The 19916-nt window shown below is 37.3% G+C and overlaps 1 protein-coding gene and 1 non-coding gene across 4 annotated transcripts in view; both read left to right on the top strand.

Annotated features, from left to right (window-relative positions):
- CCDC14 (coiled-coil domain containing 14) overlaps positions 1–19686 on the top strand; it is a 39298-nt gene extending 19612 nt beyond the window's left edge. Inside the window, exons 9-13 of one of the 3 annotated variants that reach the window (XM_020899493.2) lie at positions 854–992; positions 5822–5904; positions 13518–13736; positions 13811–13943; positions 18387–19686. In XM_020899493.2, the coding sequence (XP_020755152.2) occupies positions 854–992; positions 5822–5904; positions 13518–13736; positions 13811–13943; positions 18387–19311 (1499 nt within the window). In that variant the 3' untranslated portion in view covers positions 19312–19686. Of the gene's footprint in view, positions 1–850; positions 993–5821; positions 5905–13517; positions 13737–13810; positions 13944–14125; positions 17722–18386 lie in introns of those variants that run through there. The other 2 variants (XM_020899492.2, XM_020899495.2) reach the window with 2 other exon arrangements.
- TRNAC-ACA (transfer RNA cysteine (anticodon ACA)) lies at positions 15208–15279 on the top strand. Its single transcript has one exon. It is a non-coding gene; the product is annotated as a tRNA-Cys (tRNA).
- Positions 19687–19916: the final 230 nt, after the last annotated feature.

Genomic DNA, 19916 nt, shown 5'->3' with positions numbered 1-19916 from the left:
ATACCCTGTGCTACACCATAGGTTCTCATTAGTGATCTCTTTTTTACATAGTACTGTATGTATGTCAACCCTAATCTCCCAGTTCATCCCACCTTCTCCCTCCTTGCTGGCCATAAACTTTTTTGCTACATTTGAGACTCTATTTCTGCTTTGCAAATAAATTCATCTGTACCATTTTTCTAGCAGTTCACTGAAAATCTGAATGAAAATGAACAAAAATAAAAGGACTAGAGATCTAAAATCTACCTTCTACCTGTATCTTTTTGCCACCTCCCAAATCATCCACTCTTCACAGTTAAGGACAAAAACGATACTGCTTTTGATGCTGCATCAAATGAAGTGTAGCTGGTTGTGTTAAATTTACTTTATAAAATTAAATAATAAAACCTTATCTTAGTAGACCCTCCCTCAATATATTTCTGAATTGAATCATCAGAAGTGAATTATTTGCTTATGCCAGGATCAAAGGTTGTGTTGTTAATACTATAATCAATTATAAGAAACCCTTTAGTAATTATAGAACATGTGGACTAGGAGATATATATAAACCATCTTCCTACTAGACACTTTAACTGCAAAAAATCACTGATATAATAATTCTGTGACTTAGCATAAATCTTTAGTTTACTGAGCTTAATGCCTTTAGAATTCTTCTCAATAAGGAAATGCAGACTACAGGAAAAAGGAAAATAGGATTTGTATAATAAATTCATAAATAACTGAGTTGAGTTTGTTTATAGTACATATGTATATATGTGAAATGTTTTCTTTTTTAGTAATACATATGAATAATCTTATCAAAACAGCAATTTATAATACTGTGTTTACTCGTTTCTTCTGTTTTTTATAGAAGATTCAGAAATTCAGAGGTTGATTACAGAACTGGAGATGTGTATATCTCTGCTTCCAGCCGTAAGTGCAAACACAAATATTCAGATTGAAATAGCACTGGCCATGCAGCCACTAAGAAGTGAAAACGCTCATTTACGCAGGTAAGAATTGCTCTTTGAATTTTTTTGTCTCCATGCAAAGATGTCCCATGGCCAGAACAAAAATGCCTAATGAGATATCTAGGGCTTTGTAAGGAAACTGTCTCACTGTGTTTATACTCTTAATCCCCCATTTTCCAAATACAGCAGTCTCTAACTCTTTCATTATTTCCGCCCCACACTAGTATGTATTTTTTCACAGCTTTTTCACATATGTTGTCACTTGGTTGGTGACCAACAGAGAGGAAAGTGAACTACCTCCGGGTGTTGGGCTAGTCCAGGCTATGCCGTCTGTGGACTGTATCGTCCGTGAGTCCACACGACTGAGCGACTTTCACTTTCGTTTTCAGGCGGTGCAGTGCTGGTGCTCAGTTGCTTCAGTCACGGTCGGCTCTGCAGCCCCATGGACTGCTGCTCGCCAGGCTCCTCTGTCCTCGGGATTTCCCAGGCGAGGATATGGAGTGGGTTGACATTTCCTTTTCCAGTGCAATTCCTGACCCCAGGGATCGAATCTGGGTCTCCTCCATTGCAGGGGAATTCTGTATTGCTGAGCCACCTGGGAAGCCCAGAACTTAGTCTCTGTGTATTATTTATCCATAGGAAATATCAATAGTTGTTAATTATTTCTATTTCTTAGAACATTTTTCTTTGATTGATTGATTGACTTTTATTTTTGGCTGCGCTGGGTGTTCATTGCTTTGCGTGGACTTTCTCTAGTTGCAGCAAGCAGGGGCTACTCTTTGTTGTGGTGTGTGGACTTCTCATTGCGGTGGCTTCTCTTACGGCAGAGCCTAGGCTCTAGGCGCTCAGGCCTCGGTAGCTGCGGCCTCTCTCACGGCGGAGCCCAGGCTCTAGGGGCCCAGACCTCGGTAGCTGCGGCCTCTCTCACGGCGGAGCCCAGGCTCTAGGCGCTCAGGCCTCGGTAGCTGCGGCCTCTCTCACGGCGGAGCCCAGGCTCCAGGGGCCCAGGCCTCGGTAGCTGCGGCCTCTCTCACGGCGGAGCCCAGGCTCTAGGCGCTCAGGCCTCGGTAGCTGCGGCCTCTCTCACGGCGGAGCCCAGGCTCTAGGGGCCCAGGCCTCGGTAGCTGCGGCCTCTCTCACGGCGGAGCCCAGGCTCTAGGCGCTCAGGCCTCGGTAGCTGCGGCCTCTCTCACGGCGGAGCCCAGGCTCCAGGGGCCCAGGCCTCGGTAGCTGCGGCCTCTCTCACGGCGGAGCCCAGGCTCCAGGGGCCCAGGCCTCGGTAGCTGCGGCCTCTCTCACGGCGGAGCCCAGGCTCCAGGGGCCCAGGCCTCGGTAGCTGCGGCCTCTCTCACGGCGGAGCCCAGGCTCCAGGGGCCCAGGCCTCGGTAGCTGCGGCCTCTCTCACGGCGGAGCCCAGGCTCCAGGGGCCCAGGCCTCGGTAGCTGCGGCCTCTCTCACGGCGGAGCCCAGGCTCTAGGCGCTCAGGCCTCGGTAGCTGCGGCCTCTCTCACGGCGGAGCCCAGGCTCCAGGGGCCCAGGCCTCGGTAGCTGCGGCCTCTCTCACGGCGGAGCCCAGGCTCCAGGGGCCCAGGCCTCGGTAGCTGCGGCCTCTCTCACGGCGGAGCCCAGGCTCCAGGGGCCCAGGCCTCGGTAGCTGCGGCCTCTCTCACGGCGGAGCCCAGGCTCTAGGCGCTCAGGCCTCGGTAGCTGCGGCCTCTCTCACGGCGGAGCCCAGGCTCTAGGCGCTCAGGCCTCGGTAGCTGCGGCCTCTCTCACGGCGGAGCCCAGGCTCTAGGCGCTCAGGCCTCGGTAGCTGCGGCCTCTCTCACGGCGGAGCCCAGGCTCTAGGCGCTCAGGCCTCGGTAGCTGCGGCCTCTCTCACGGCGGAGCCCAGGCTCTAGGCGCTCAGGCCTCGGTAGCTGCGGCCTCTCTCACGGCACAGCCCAGGCTCTAGGGGCCCAGGCCTCTGTAGCTGCAGCCTGCGGGCTCGGCAGTTGTGCATGGGCTTAGTTTCTCAGTGGCATGTGGAATCTTCCCAAACCAGGGATTGAACCTGTGTCCCCTGCGCTGGCAGGCAAATTCTCATACACTGTGACACTGGGGAAGTCGCAGAAGATTTTTAAATTGCTTATAACCTACTTAAGGAAATAAAACTTACTTTATTGATCACTGCTTGTTTTTAATTTTTTATAAAGGTATTTGATGTCTAACCTAATTCTTCAGACTTGGCACCAATGTTTCTTGGCTCTGTCCTTAGAGGACAAAGATCATACATCATGCTACTGCTACCATTTCCTGACCTTCTAAAAATGAAATTATCAAAAAATGAAGAATTTGTCAGATATGCTTTTTTGTTCTTTTTTTTTTTTTTTTTAGCAGAATGAGATTTCCAGCAGAAGTAGGAATTTTTGTGTCTCTTTGTTAATCTTTATTTGGAAGGAATCAACCATACTCTCTGTTATAAATGAGAGTTGAAATGCATAGGCTCATTCAAAAGTGTTTTTCAGCCTTTTCAATCAAAAACAGGTTGTTTTTTTTTTCTTGTTTGGACATTTTGAAATTTCCTGTTCCTTTGTAGCCAGAAAACTGATCTTTCGGGACTTTCTTGGTGTTTATTGCCATCTTGTGGCATTAAAAAAAATAGCTAGCTGCATTGTTTGTTTGGAATTTGAGTCTGGACAGTTTTTATGTGAGACTCCTGACACAGTACTCAACTGTTAGCCTTCTTGGTCCCTACCTGTAAAATATCTGTAGTGACCCATTCATTGTGACCTTGTGGCACATTCCAAAATTTCCTGGATGAAGGTTGTGGGGGGTTCCAGTTAAACTAGTGTCTTAATATTTAAAGGGCAAGTTAGAATTCATGACCATTTCCTGATTTTAGACTCAAATACAAGACCATTATGTACCCACGAAGAAGAAAGAAATGAAATGGAACTGAAAGGGAGGAACTGGGGTGTGGCATTCAGTCTTTGGCCTGATAATTTGACATATGACAACATAATTCTTCCAGATGGAAGTTACTAGAGGAAGAATAGATTGTTTATTTGTTATTTCATTTTATTTTTTAGTTAGAAAATGTAGTGGGAGAACCAGTGAGTTAAGATTTAGACAATCTGGAGACATGTATGGTATGATTGGAAGCCACAAACAAGATTCAGGATAGAAACATAAACTTGGAGTTATTCACTGACCACATTTTTATTGAGCATTTACTATAGATCTGACCCTGTGTAGGTACTGGAGACAATAATGATTAAAAGCAAGCGGTTTGCGATCAGCGTGTAAGTGTTGAATTCACTAAGAAGGTATAGAGTGTGAATACAACCGAGGGTTGTGGCATTGCTGGGGAATAACAGCTTCTTAAGCAGAGAACACAGAAGGAGAAGCCTTCATTTCCTTATCCTGTCACCAACAAAAAGTGTTATTTCCTTTGAGAATGAAATAGCAACCCACCCCAATATTCTTGCTTGGGAAATCCCATAGACAAGAAGCTTGGCAGGCTACTGTCCATGGGGTCGCAAAACAGTCAGAGACACACACACACACACCCACCCACCCCACCCCCCACCCCCCAAAGATCCTGCAACTAAGACCTTGTGCAGCCAAATAAATATATATATATTTTTAAAGTGTTATTTCCTTTTATTACTGTGAATCCTATGGTCATAAAGTATCTCCTGTTTTAAATTTGCATTTCTTCGTACTAATGTGGCTGAGAATTTTTCTTATGCTTATCGGCCACTTCTGTTTCTTTTGTGAATTGCCCATCCTTATTGTTGGTCATGTTTTCTTTCCCTATTTACTGATTCGTAGGAGCTCTTCAATGTTACAGCCCCTTTGTCTGTTATATGTGTAGCAGATACTTTCTTCCAGACTGCTAATTCTAGAACAAGTTTCAGTTTTGATGTAGTTAAATCCTTTACTTTTTTCCTTGGTGGTTGCTGGATTTTGATTATTGCTTAGGAATGCCTTTCCCACTTAAGATTATGTAGATTGCCACCTAAAACTTGTATAGTTAAGTTTTGTTTGTTTGTTGTTATATTTTATGTTTAGTTCTTTAATCCAACCTGAATGAATATATACAAATGATGTGAGGTAGGATCTATTGTTTTAGATTTCGTAATGGTGATACTTTAGTGCAGAATATTTCCAGATAATAATTCTCAAAAGATATTAGAGATTTTTTTTTTTAGTGTTAACTTCTTAGAAGTAAACAGTTGCAGTTCCTTTTGTATGTTCCTATTTGTGAAGCAGCTATATATTATGAAGTTCATTGTGAGGCAGAGTTGCTGCTTATTGGCATTCTCTTTACTTAAATAAAGCCATTAACCTTTAGATCTAATACAGAAATTAGTAGCAGTGTAAGTTTGCGTTTCCCAGTTTTTACACTGTGTGGCAAACCAAGCAGATAGTTGTCTGATAGTAGCTGGTCCTTGTAGGAATTCTGGTTCATAATTACGACAGATCTTTTAAAAGTAGATAATTACTACAGTAATGAAAGTACTTCCTGAGAAGGAAGACAGAAGAAAATAGCAAGAGGAGATAGAAATGAAAGAAATAGAAAAACAAGGAAATCACTGAAGAGATAAGAGAATAAAAAAGGGAAGAGGAAAAATAGGTTAACCTTTTTCTATTGAGGGGCGTTTTATTCCATCCTGGGCAATCTTTTAAAAATTATCTCAGGTCTTATAATAATAGTAGTGTGGTTTTGTTTATTTGGTTTTTGTCTTATGTTTGGGGACAAGATGGACTTCTGCCCTCCTAGTAAGTGCCACTGTTTATGTTCTCTATTTTAATAGGCTGTCAAATGTACACTCTAAAATGAGCTTGGGATTCTTGCATTCATGTTTATTCATTATTTCATGTAGGCAATTGAGAATTTTGAACCAGCAACTTAGAGAACGAGAAAAAACTCAAAAGGAATCTGGTTCTCTGGAATGCAGCCTTGAATGTAGGTAAAAGAACTGTAAGAACTGATCGTGAATTCTTTATGGCTCTGGAAATGTTGATAAAGAATTGAACTTTCTTTCTTACTTTGTCTTAAGTGGACTTTTTGTTAAAAAAGTAGGAATAATACTCATTAAAATTTAAAATAATATAGAAACACAAAAATAAAAGATTTGTGCTATCACTTCCTGATAATCCTATTTTTTAATCCTACTTTAAAAAAAAAAAGTCTTTATTTCCTTTCACATATCTCCTGTTCATTTATAATTGATTTGTTTCATAAATGCTTACTGAGTACCTACTATTAACGGATGAGTCCTAGTAGAACTATATATGTGTTTTTCTTTTGTAAAAATGAGATTACACAGTATATACTCCTGCAGCTTGCATTTATTCACTTATTATGTAGTGGATATTTTTCTCTATCAAAATACATAAATATTATTTTTTCCTATTAAAACTTAAGTATATATTCTGTTTATGTAGTTATGTCATAATGTATTTAAAGTCCTCTGCTGATAGATATCTAGATACTTTCTCTGTTTTCCTAGTACAAATAATCCTGCAACGAAAATCCTTGTACATGTCTTTGTGCCCATGTGTGACTGTTTTTGTAGATTATAGCCACAGAATTGCTGAGTCAGAGCGTTACTGTTTCAGTTTTGACTAATGTTGCCAGATTGTCCTTATGGCTCACAGAGCTTAAAGTAATAGAAAAGAAAAAAAACCAAAAACGGATAGTAACTAGAGGAAAAGATAGGAATTTCTTTTTGTGTTCTTGGGAACTTTTCCTAAGCCCAACAAAAACTCACAAGCTACAAAGGAAAGATTGATAAAGCATGTCCCAGAAATCCTTTTCATTTCATGTACAGCAGAATTATAAATACATTTTATTATTATTATTATTTTTTAATACATTTTAAAAAAATCAACAAAATGGGGAAATTTTTGTAATACATGATATTATAAAGGCTTGATGTTCCTAATATATATGGAAATATGTCTTACAAAGGGATAGAAAAATACAAACATTCAACAGAACATACACTTCATAGACATGTTCAACTTCACCAGAGTAATTTTGGAAAAGATCACTCTGGTTCCATTGTGAATAAAAGGTGGGGATGGGTGGGAGAGAGGAGACTAGTGGTTGCTATTTTAAGTAGCTTATCTCTTTATTCTCTGCCATTTCCCTTCTTGTTGCCTTGAGAGCATGTATTTACTATTCATAATTACTTGTTTACTATCAGTTCCATGAGAACAGAAACCATTTCTCTGTTGTTCACTGCTGTATGATGAGATTCTACTTCACTCAAGGCTGCAGTTATTAAATGACTGGTACCATATACTTTTATAGCCATTAAAAGGAATATGATAGATCTGTGTGCTGATACATAACAGTTTTATGTGGGGGGGGGGGGCAAGGTCAGAAGCTGTGGGCATAGTATGATTCATTTATGTTTAAATATATATAATATACAAAAGTATTTTCCAGAAAAATATCAGAGAGAATAGTGCTTGCTTCTGAGGGGAGAGTGGAGATGGGGTGCAAAGGGAGACTTTTCATTGAGTATCTTTTGGTGTCATTGGTATTTTGTGGTTGAATTTTTTTTACTTTGTACATGTATTAGTCTTTTGTTTTCGTAAGTTAAAAAAGGTAAAAAAAAAAATTAAAGCTTGAAATATTAGTTGGAGAAGAAAGATATGACTTCTGCTGATCAGTTTCTAAAAAAATACATTTGATATTCACATAGAACTAATCAAGCATATAATTGTTAAGCAAAATCAATAAAAATCCAAGCCTTTTAAAAACAGACCTTTTCCAGGTTTGTACTTTTTTTTTAATTTATTTTTTTATTGAAGGATAATTGCTTTACAGAGTTTTATTGTTTTCTGTCAAACCTCAACACAAATCAGCCGTAGGTACACACATATCTGCTCCCTCCTGAACCTCCCTCCCATCTCCCCTCCCATCCCACACCTCTAGGTTGATACAGAGCCCTTGAGTTTCCTGAGCCATACAGCAAATTTCTGTTGGCTGTATATTTTACATATGGTAATATAAGTTTCCATGTTACTCTTTCCATACATCTCATCCTCTCCTCCCCTCTTCCCATGTCCATAAGTCTATTCTCTATGTTTTTCCATTGCTGCCCTGTAAATAAGACCTTCAGTACCGTTCTTCTAGATTCTGTATATATGTGTTAGAATACTGTGTTTATCTTTCTCTTTCTGACTCACTTCACTCTATAATAGGTTCTAGGTTCATCCACCTCATCAGAACTGACTCAAATGTGTTCCTTTTTGTGGCTGAGTAATATTCCATTGTGTATATGTACCACAACGTCTTTATTCATGCATCTGTCGATGGATATCTAGGTTGCTTCCGTGTTCTAGCCATTGTGCTGCAATGAACAATGGGATACATATGTCTTTTTCAATTTTGGTTTCCTCAGGGTATATGCCTAGGAGTGGGATTGCTGGGTCATGTGGTTTTATTCCCAGTGTTTTAAGGAATCTCCATACTGTCTTCCACAATGGCTGTATCAATTTACATTTCCACCAACAGTGCAAGAGCGTTCCCTTTTCTCCACACCCTCTCCAGCATTTATTGTTTGTAGATTTTTTGATGATGGCCATTCTGACTGGTGTGTGGTGATATCTCATTGTAGTTTTGATTTGCATTTCTTTAATAATGAGCGATATTGAACATCTTTTCATGTGTTTGTTTGCCCTCTGTATGTCTTCTTTGGAGAAATGTCTGTTTAGGTCTTTTCCCCACTTTTTGATTGGGTTGTTTATTTTTCTGCTATTGAGTTGTATGAGCTGCTTGTATATTTTGGAAATTAATCCTTTGTCAGTTGTTTCCTTTGCTATTATTTTCTCCCATTCTGAGGATTGTCTTTTCCTCTTGCTTATAGTTTCTTTTGCTGTGCAAAAGCTTTCACGTTTAATCAGGTCACACTTGTTTACTTTTGTTTTTATTTCCATCACTCTAGGAGATGGGTCATAGAGGATCTTGCTTTGATTTATGTCATCATATGTTCTGCCTGTGTTTTCCTCTAAGAATTTTATAGTTTCTGGTCTTAATTTAGGTCTTTAATCCATTTTGAGTTTGTCTTTGTCTTTGTGTATGGTGTTAGGAAATGTTCTAATTTCACTCTTTCACATGTAGCTGTCCAGTTTTCCCAGCACCATTTATTGAAGAGGCTATCTTTGCCCCATTGTATATTCTTGCCTACTTTGTAAAAAATAAGGTACCCATAGGTGCATGGGTTTACTTCTGGGCTTTCTATCTTGTTCTATTGGCCTATATTTCTGTTTTTGTGCCAGTACCATACTGTCTTGATGACTGTAGCTTTATAGTTTAATTTTGAAGTCAGAAAGGTTGATTGTTCCAGCTTCATTCTTCTTTCTCAAGACTGCTTTGGCTATTCAGGGTCTTTTGTGTTTCCATATGAATTGTGAAATTTTGTGTTCTAGTTTCATGAAAAATGCCATCAGTAATTTTTTAGGCATCACGTTGAATCTGTAGATTGCATTTGGTAGTATAGTCATTTTCATAGCATTGATTCTTCCTACCCAGGAACATGGGTAATCTCTCCATATGTTTATATCATCTTTGATTTCTTTCATCAGTGTCTTAAAATTTTCTATGTACAGTTCTTTTGTCTTCTTAGGTAAGTTTATTCCTAGATATTTAATTCTTTTTGTTGCAGTGGTGAATGGGATTGATTTCTTAATTTCTATTTCTGAATTTTCATTGTTAGTATATGGAAATGCAAGTGATTTCTGTGTATTGATTTTGAATCCTGCAGCTTTGCTAAATTCACCGATTAGCTCTAGTTATTTTCTGATAATATCTTTGGGGTTTTCTATGTACAGTATCATGTCATCTGCAAACAGTGAAAGCTTTTTCTTTTCTGATCTGAATTCCTTTTATTTCCTTTTCTTCTCTGATTGCTGTAGCTAGGACTTCCAGAACTATGTTGAGTAATAGTAGTGAAAGTGGACACCCTTGTCTTGTTCCTGATCTTAGGGGGAATGCTTTCAGTTTTTCACCATTGAGAATAATGTTTGCTGTAGGCTTATCATATATGGCCTTTCCTATGTTGAGGTAGGTTCCTTCTGTAGCCATTTTTTGAAGAGTTTTCATTGTAAATGGGTGCTGAATTTTTTCAAATTTGTCAAAAGCAAAAATAGAGGCTCTTTCTGCATCTATTGAGATTATCATGTGGTTCTTATCTTTCAGTTTGTTAATATGGTGTATCACATTAATTGATTTGCATATATTGAAGAATCCTTGCATTCCTGGAATAAACCCAACTTGATGATGGGGTATGAGCTTCTTGATGTGTTGCTTAATTTTGTTTGCTAAGATTTTGTTGAGGATTTTTTCATCTATGTTCATCAGTGATATTGGCCTATAGTTTTCTTTTTTTGTGTTGTGTTTGTCTGGTTTTAGCATCACGGTGATGGTGGTCTTGTCGAATGAGTTTGAAAGTGTTCCTTCCTCTGCAAGTTTTTGAAAGAGTTTTAGAGGGACAGGCATTAGCTCTTCTCTGAATGTTTGATGGAGTTCTCCTGTGAAGCCACCTGGCCCTGGGCTTTTGTTTTTGGGAGATTTTTGATCACAGCTTCAATTTCAGTGCTTGTATTTGGGTTTTTCATAATTTCTATATCTTCCTGATTCAGTCTTGGAAGATTGAACTTTTCTAAGAATCTGTCCGTTTCTTCCAGGTTACCCATTTTATTGCCATATAATTGTTCATAATGGTCTCTTATAATGCTTTGTATTTCTGCATTGTCTGATGTAATCTCTCCTTTTTCATTTCTAATTTTGTTGATTTGATTCTTCTCTTTTTTTCTTGATGAGTCTGGCTAAAGATTTGTCAATTTTGTTTATCTTCTCAAAGAACCAGCTTTTATTTTTACTAATCTTTACTTTTGTTTCTTTCATTTCTTTTTCATTTATTTCTGCTTGGATCTTTAAGATTTCTTTCCTTCTACTAATTTTGGGGGGTTTTTGGTTCTTTTTCCAGTTGTTTTAGGTGTAAAAGTTAGATTATCTATTTGATGTTTTTCTTGTTTCTTGAGGTAGGATTGTATTGCTATAATCTTTCCTCTTAGGACTGCGTTTGCTACATCCCATGTTTTGAGTTGTTGTTTTCATTGTCATTTGTTTCTAGAAATTTTTTTATTTCTCCTTTTGCTTTCTTCAGTAACCTGTTGATTATTTAGAAACGTGTTGTTTAATCTCTATGTGTTTGTGTTTCTTACAGTTTTTTTGTCTTGTAATTGATATCTACTCTCATAGCTTTGTGGTCGGAGAAGATGCTTGATACGATTTCAGTTTTCTTAAATTTACTGAGGTTTGATTTGTGACCCAAGATGTGGTCTACCCTAGAGAATGTTCCATGTGCACTTGAGAAGAAGGTGTATTCTTCTGCACTTAGATGGAATGTCCTGAAGATATCAATGAGATCCATCTCATCTAATGTATCATTTAAGACTTGTGTTTCCTTATTAATTTTCTGTTTTGATGATCTGTCCATTGGCGTAAATGGGGTGTTAAAGTCCCCTACTGTAATTGTGTTACTGTTAATTTCTCCTTTTATGTCTGTTAGTGTTTGTCTTATGTATTGAGGTGCTCCTATGTTGGATGCATAGATATTTACAATTGGTGTGTCTTCCTCTTGGATTGATCCCTTGATCATTATGTAATCTTGTATCATGTAATCATTATCTCTTGTAATCTTTATTTTAAGGTCTGTTTTGTCTGATCTGAGGATTGCTACTCCAGCTTTCTTTTGACTCCTGTTTGCATGGAATATATTTTTCCCTCCTCATACTTTCAGCCTATATGTGTCTTTAGGTCTGAAGTGGGTTTCTTGAAGACAGCATATATATGGGTCTTGTTTTTGTATCCATTCAGCCAGTCTGTGTCTTTGGTTGGAGCATTTAATCCATTACATTTAAAGTAATTATTGATATATATGTTCCAATTTTCTTAATTGTTTGGGGTTGATTTTGTAGATCTTTTTCTTCTCTTGTATTTCTTGACTATATAAGTCAGTTTAGCATTTGTTGTAAAGCTGGTTTGGTGGTATTGAATCCTTACTTTTGCTTGTCTGAAAAGCTTTTTATTTCTCCATCAATTTTGAATGAGATCCTTGCTGGGTACAGTAAATTGGTTGTAGATTTCTCCCTTTCAGTAATTTAACTATACCCTGCCATTCCCTTCTGGCCTGCAGAGTTTCTGCTGCAAGATCAGCTTTAAGCATATGGGGTTTCCCTTGTATGTTACTTCTTGCTTCTCCCTTGCTGCTTTTAATATTCTTTCTTTGTGTTTAGTCTTTGTTAGTTTGATTAGTATGTGTCTTGGTGTGTTTCTCCTTGGGTTTATCCTGCATGGGACACTTTGTGCCTCTTGGACTTGATTGACTATTTCCTTTACCATGTTGGGGGAATTTTCAACTATAATCTCTTCAAAAATTTTCTCATATGCTTTCTTTTTCACTTCTTCTGGGACCCCTATAATTTGAATGTTGGGGTGCATTTGCTATCATCCCAGAGGGCTCTGAGACTGTCCTCAGTTCTTTTCATCCTTTTTGCTTTATTCTGCTCTTCAGAAGTTATTTCCACCATTTTATCTTCCAGCTCACTGATTCGTTCTTCTGCTTCAGATATTCTGCTATTGATTCCTTCTAGAGTATTTTTATTTTCAGTAATTGTGTTGTTTGTCTTTGTATGTTTATTCTTTAATTCTTCTAGGTCTTTTGTTAATTGATTCTTGCATTTTCTCCATTTTGTTTTCAAGGTTTTTGATCATCTTTACTATCATTATTCTGAGTTCTTTTTCAGGTAGTTTGCCTATTTCCTCTTCATTTATTTGGACTTCTGTGTTTCTAGTTTGTTCCTTCATTTATGTAGTATTTCTCTGCCTTTTCTTTTTTTTTTTTTTAACTTATTGTGTTTGAGGTCTCCTTTTCTCAGGCTTCAATGTTGAATTCTTTCTTCCTTTTGGTTTCTGCCCTACTAAAGTTTGTCCAGTGGTTTGTGTAAGCTTCGTAAAGGATGAGATTTGTGCTGAGTTTTTGTTTGTTTGTTTGTTTTTCCTCTCATGGGCAAGGGTGAGTGAGGTGGTAATCCTGCTTGCTGATGATTGGGTTTGTATTTTGTTTGTTTGTTTGTGGTTTAGAGGTGTCCTGCACAGGGTGCTACTGGTGGTTGGGTGATGCTGGGTATTGTATTCAAGTGGTTTCCTTTGTGTGAGTTCTCACTATTTGATACCCCTTAGGGTTAGTTCTCTGGTAGTCTAGGGTCTTGGAGTCTGTGCTCCCATTCCAAAGGCTCAGTGCTTGACCTCCTGGGTCACATCTGCCTCCTCCCCCACGGGGTGCACCTCCAGCCACAGAGACTTTGGATTGGGGAGCCAGAGCGGCCCTGCGGCGAAGAGCTGCTCCTGGGTGACGAAGCAGAGCTGCATGCAGTAGTTCAGTTTAAATTTTGAGTTGCATCTTCCAGCAGAAGCTTCCTCACCTGATAGGACACCTTGCCCCCAGGTTTGTACTTTTTAATTGAGGTAATAATTATTTGATCTGTTTTGTCTTGCAGTGTTTTCTCTTCAATCATTGAACAAGTCATTGCAAAATCAATTACAGGAGTCATTAAAGAGCCAGGAATTACTGCAGAGTAAAAATGAAGAGCTCTTAAAAGTGATAGAAAATCAGAAAGATGAAAACAAAAAATTTGCTGGTATATTTAAAGAGAAAGATCAAACTTTACTTGAAAATAAACAGCAGTTTGACATTGAGACAACAAGAATGAAAATTGGTATGTGTTTGAACTATAGTCACAGTTACTTTTTAAAAAGTAATACTGAAACTGAAACTTTCTGTTGTTTTTAGAGTTGGAGGAAGCCTTAGTCAATGTGAAAAGCTCCCGGTTTAAGTTAGAAGCTGCTGAAAAGGAAAATCAGATATTGGGAATAACATTACGCCAGCGTGATGCCGAGGTGACTCGACTGAGAGAATTAACCAGGTGATGTTGACATTATTTGAATAACTTATGCCTTTTGTTAGATAAACTTCAAAATAATTTCAGACCTGCCTTCTTAACCTTATCCTTTTCTCAGTGTTTTTGCTAATTTCTAAGGATATTTTCTTCTGTTCCAGTTAAATTTCAAACGTGGCTAAATTCCTTTTTAAACCATGTGATTCCAGGCAAAGGACTCTGATGAAGAGCTGAAGCCTTGTTTAGCAAATGGTTAAGAACTCTCTGAAGCCAGAGACACCTGAGTGGAATGCCAGCTCTATCATTTATTAGCTGTATGACTTTGAGAAAGATAGTTAACCTTCCTAAACCTTAGTTGTAAAGTGGGGGCATGATTAGGGCTGATAAGAAGGCTAAGAAATCATTCATGAAAAGCACTTAGCACAGTAAGCCCTCGTTCATAGGATCTTGGGTAAATTATTTAGCCTCTTTGAGCGTTATTCATTGCATTAGTAAAATGAGGGATTTGACAATAATTTCTAAGATTCCTTTGTTCCTTAACATGTCTTAAATAAATAAAACCACCTCACTCAATTTTTATATGATATTCTTTTATAAAGTTCCGTTTTCTCTTGAGGTGGTTGACAAAAATTGGATTTTCAACTGATTTTTTAAATCCTAGAGAAGTCAGTTATTTTAGGCCTGAATTATATATCATCAGATCTGAAACATGCTTTTGAATGATCCTGGAAAGTCATAGTTCTAAATATAAAGCAATCCTTAATATAAAACACTTTTCTTTGTATTTCAAATGAAAAGACCCATTTTGAATTATACACTTTTCCCCCCATTTTGAGTTATGAACTTTTAGAGAATAAATGATATATAGATACATGGTGGTGGTTTAGTCACTAAGTTGTATCTGACTCCTGCAGTCCTGGCAGGACTGTAGCCTGCCAGGCTCCTCTATCCTTGGGATTTCCCAGGCAAGAATACTGACCTTCTCCAGGGGATCTTCCTGACCCAGAGATCAAACTCACATCTCTTGCATTACAGGTGGATTCATTTACTCCTGAGCTACCAGGGAAGCCTATATATATATATATCTCATACATACATGCATATATATATATATATAAAGAATATGTATTAGTTTTGTAAACACATTTGAAATGACTTTATATAAGCTATGTTAATATAGAAATATTGCTTCCCCCCCACATTCATCTTTCACAGAATAATTTCACTCAAACGTCTATTGAACAGTGAGAAAAGCAAAATGTACTTCTTGTATCCATGTAGTGTTAAGACTTCCCTGGTGGCTCAGATGGTAAAGTGTCTGTCTACAATGCAGGAGACCCAGGTTCAATCCCTGGGTGGGGAAGATCTCCTGGAGAAGGAAATGGCAACCCACTCCAGTATTCTTGCCTGGAAAATCCCATGGATGGAGGAGCCTGATAGGCTACAGTCCATGGCGTCGCAAAGAGTTGGACACGACTGAGCGACTTCACTTCACTTAGTCAGAGTTTCTGGAATATTGGGTTATACCACTTTTCTTCCAAGTTAATTATGAGGATACCCCTTCTTATGAAAGTCTTTATAAGGTCTCTAAAGAAAAGCATCTTCTCTTTTCTGAGGAGTAATTTAGGGTAAAAACTTTGTTATTTTTAAGTATTTATGGTAAAAGAAGTTAATCACAAAAAAACTACATATTTTATTATTTTATTTCTAAGAAATGTCCAGAAAAATGCTAGGATTTACTTAGACCAGATTGCCGTTTAAATTTAAGAGCAAAACAGACAAAAACTACTCTTTGAGCTTGGTTGTCAGAATTCACCCACATTGGTGACTTGTAGTGTGTTTGGTGTTACTCTAGGCAATTCAATTAATTAGGAATATCCCAAGTACTATAGCTGGGCTACTGTGACGATTTACATTTTATTTCTGACATTAGAGTATAAGTCAGCAACACCTGACAATACAGATAAATCTTCATGTTCACCTAGCCCATCTCTTTTTCCTATAGCCATATACCTCAGTCAGATGTGTGTGTGTGTGTGTGTGTGTGTGTGTGTGTTTTGCATGTGTTAAATGTCTTAGAGATTTGACACAAATTTAAATGCCTTTCTCAGACTACTGGGGAGGGATAATGGAGCTAGAAGTTTCACATACAAGTGCTAAACAAATTTCCTAAACTATTTCTTTCTTCTCCAGCTTTCAATAGTTTTGAAATACATCTTTATTTTTTTAGATTTTACTAGAATGCATGTTATAGTACCATTAAAATGTGAGGAAAATTAATATATTTTTCAGTAAATAGGTAGTAAATATTCTTCTGATAGTTTCTAAGAGCACTCATACAAGTGCTGATATTTATTTAAATTAGTATAGCTTAATAAATAGCTGAGAAAGAACTTGACATTTTTATTATGAAAATGCATCAGTTTTCCAAGCATTAAAAATCATTGTGTTTAGCTGAGTCTTATGTAATAGAAACACAGATATATCTACTTTGTAGCTATTTAGGTGCTTGTATTGCTTCCTTTAAAATTTTGGCATAGTTTTATCTCTTTATTTACAGAGATTTTTCTTTTAATTTCAAAGACAGTGGTAAGTCACATTTGTTTACACATGAGAAACTTAATGATTGCATTTAATTTCCAGAGATTAAACTTTTATTATATGTCCCTTTCTGTATTGTGAATTTTTTACAGAGCAAAGGTAATATTTTTATTTAAGTCTGAAAAGGAACTTCAACATAAGGATTTCTTTTCTAAAAATACGTAAAAATAAAAATGTCAGTAAGCTGTCTGGTTGAATTAACTAGTGGACATTACTCATTACAGCACTTCTTTAAAGATGATTTCTATAGCATACTTTTTATCTTTTAATAGTAGCTCATTAGCTTCTTGAAAGAGGTATGAAAAAAAGAGGCTGGAGCTGTTGCCATTTGAAGGGCAATTAGAACTCAAAACAGCATATTTAAGATGACAGTATATGCCAGGTTGGGAAAGAACTTTTTTTTTTCTCTTTTGTAGGAAGAGAAGCACTCATTCTATATCCAAAGATATTAATATAATCACTGCTAACTGTTTCATACAGAGATTTCCTTTTAGTATTTTATGTGGACGTGTATAACTGTTTTTACAAAAATAGTATTGTTACTGTGTTGCTTATGGCCTACTCTTTTAAATTTAACCTTGTATAATGAACATTTTCCTATCAATAAATATTCTTTACAACATGACTATAAAAAATGGCTATGATGTAGTAAGACTGTAATTTACCTGAATCAGTCCACTGTGTTTGAAGATAAAGATATTAAGTTCATCAATTTTCTGTTATAAATCACATCATTGTAAATATATCTTTGGGTGCAGCCTATTGGTGAGTATCAATAGGTTAAATTCCTAGAAGTGCAACTTGGTGGGTCTAAAGGTGTGGGATATAAAAATCTTTAAGATTTCTGATATAATGCTATTTTGCTAGGAGAATGTACACTCCCACTTTGCCTCTCCAAGCCTTTTTAACAATGGATATTCTTATTTTCCTATGTTAGCTTGATAGACCAAAAAAATTCGTATTTTAAAAATTTGAATTTCTCTGATAAAAGTCAAACTTTAAAACATGCTTATTAACTCATTGTAATCTTTTAAAATTACCTGTTAATGTTCTTTGTATCTTTTTTTAAATTGGTGTGTTTCTTTTTCTTATCTATATTTAAGAATATATATGATTCCATTCAAATAGGCTAAGGTCTTGGTATAAAATGGTTTTAAGAGGACTACTAATAAAAGCTGTCACCAGATGGAAACTGTGCTAAACACTTTACCCTTATGTTTTATTATTTTATCTTATTTAATGTTCATTCTAAATGTGAAGTAGTTATCTTCATTTTGCTGTTGAGGAACTTGACATTCAGAAAGGTTGAACCACTTGCTCAAGATCACAGCTAGCAATAGTGCTAGGATATGAATCAATTTCTGTCTGACTTCAAACCCTGTGTGGTTTTCCTTATATCACACTTTCCCTGGAGTCTAGCTGTCGGTTAAACCTAATTATACTAGATAATTTAATTATGTCTAACTATCCTTTTTTTTGCCAGTATTGTTCCAATATGCCTTCCATATATGTTTTGAATGTAGAGTAATAGTTACTAACACAATCCACTAACAAATGGGTAGTATATTTACCATTTTGCAGTGTTGCTCAAGAATAAAGCATCTCTACCTTAAGAGAAGTTTTTCTGAGCCTCCATTTTTAGATATAATAGTATTAGATTTGATGCAGACTAAGATCTTTTATCAATTGTTACTTTAATTTACTCTTTTCAGAGCATATTCTGTGATTTTGTGCTTTTAGTTGCTTTTTTCCATATTAAGAACCAGGTGCTTGCCTCAGATAATTTGTTTTAAAGATGAGAGGAATATGTAAGTAAATGAAACAAATGGGTAAAAAGAAATAATTAGTGTACTAAATTCTTCTTAACAGAACTTTACAGAGCAGTATGGCAAAGCTTCTCTCAGATCTTAGTGTGGACACTGCTCGCTGCAAGCCTGGGAATAATCTTACCAAATCACTTCTGAACATTTATGAAAAGCAACATCAACATGACCCGATCCCCGCTCACACTTCCATAATGAGCTACCTAAGTAAGTTAGAACCAGATCACACTCCTATTACACATTCAGAGCCTCTTTCTATGATTAACAATGAGGAAAACATGGTGCCAGATAGACCTTATGAAAATGTTCTGCCCTCCAAAGGCCCTCAGCTTAGTAATACTAGGAGCATGGAGGAGGTATCAGCCCCTGGAATTGTTCCTGCCCTTTCAAAACGGGATTCTGATGAGGAAAGTGAAATTACGACCTTAGTAGAAGAGGAGCATAATTTGGATAAAACAATTTACATTCCATTTGCTAGAAGCACTCCTAAAAAGAAATCACCACTGTCTAAGAGATTATCCCCCCAGGCCCAGATCAGTGTAGCTCCACCGCAACCTGTCAGTGGACTTGTTGCTGAAAAAGAAAATAAACTGTGTGCACCTGGAGTTTGTTCCTCTTGCAAAAAGGAAGAAGATGCACCTGAGAAACTTTCCAGAACAGCTGATACGGAGGACAAGCAGCTCCTCAAGAAAATAAAGGAAGCCATTTGCAAGATCCCTCCTGCCACTAAGGAGGATTTGGCGGCCTGTCACGGCCCCTCCACTTGTCAGAACAGCAATGTTCAAGTGAAAAGCAGTGCAGTCTCTGATGGTAGCTTTTTAAATTCTGACTTAACTTCTGACTGGAGCATCTCTTCTTTTTCCACGTTCACATCTCGTGATGAGCAGGACTTCCGAAATGGCCTTGCAGCACTGGATGCCAACATTGCTAGACTCCAGAAGTCCTTAAGGACTGGTCTTCTGGAGAAGTAAGCTCAGAAGAAAGGAAAAGTTTTTAAGAATAGAACTTGGCTACATTGAATGTATATTTTAAATTTCTCTAGAGAAAAGTTTTATATTATGTGTGAAATAAATTGTATGAATAATAAATTATTGGACTATATTGACACTAGAGCTTATAAAAACAAGTCATCTTAAGAAACTGACATTTGTTAAGAAAGTTGCGTGTTACTAGAAAAATACTATATTATAAATAAAATTTAGTATTTATTTATTAGAGTTTATTCTTACTCTGTGGGGCTAAGGATGCAGGTTGGAAGGAATTTCTGGTTGTTCTAAAGGATAATGGGAAGGGAGTCTCTGGGTACAATTTACTATATTAAAACTAGAGTTTCTTTTCTCTTTCAGGATTCCTGTTTGTTTTTTAATGGCATTGTGTTTTAATGTTTGATGTTCTGTGCTACAGACTGGTGTTGTTGGTCAGACATATAAACATTTATTTTCAGAGAAAAAGGGCCAGTATCTCCATTAAAAAAAAAACATTGATTGGGCTTAAAAAATACAGATAACATCCTAAGTTAGCATGTGGTTTCTTAACACTTTAGCACTTTTATTTATTTTTATCACAGATACATTGA

This window comes from Odocoileus virginianus, chromosome 4 (assembly GCF_023699985.2).
Source record: "Odocoileus virginianus isolate 20LAN1187 ecotype Illinois chromosome 4, Ovbor_1.2, whole genome shotgun sequence".
Lineage (NCBI taxonomy): Eukaryota > Metazoa > Chordata > Mammalia > Artiodactyla > Cervidae > Odocoileus > Odocoileus virginianus.
Note: the sequence above shows the minus strand (reverse complement) of the source record. Positions and strands in the feature narration are given on the sequence as shown.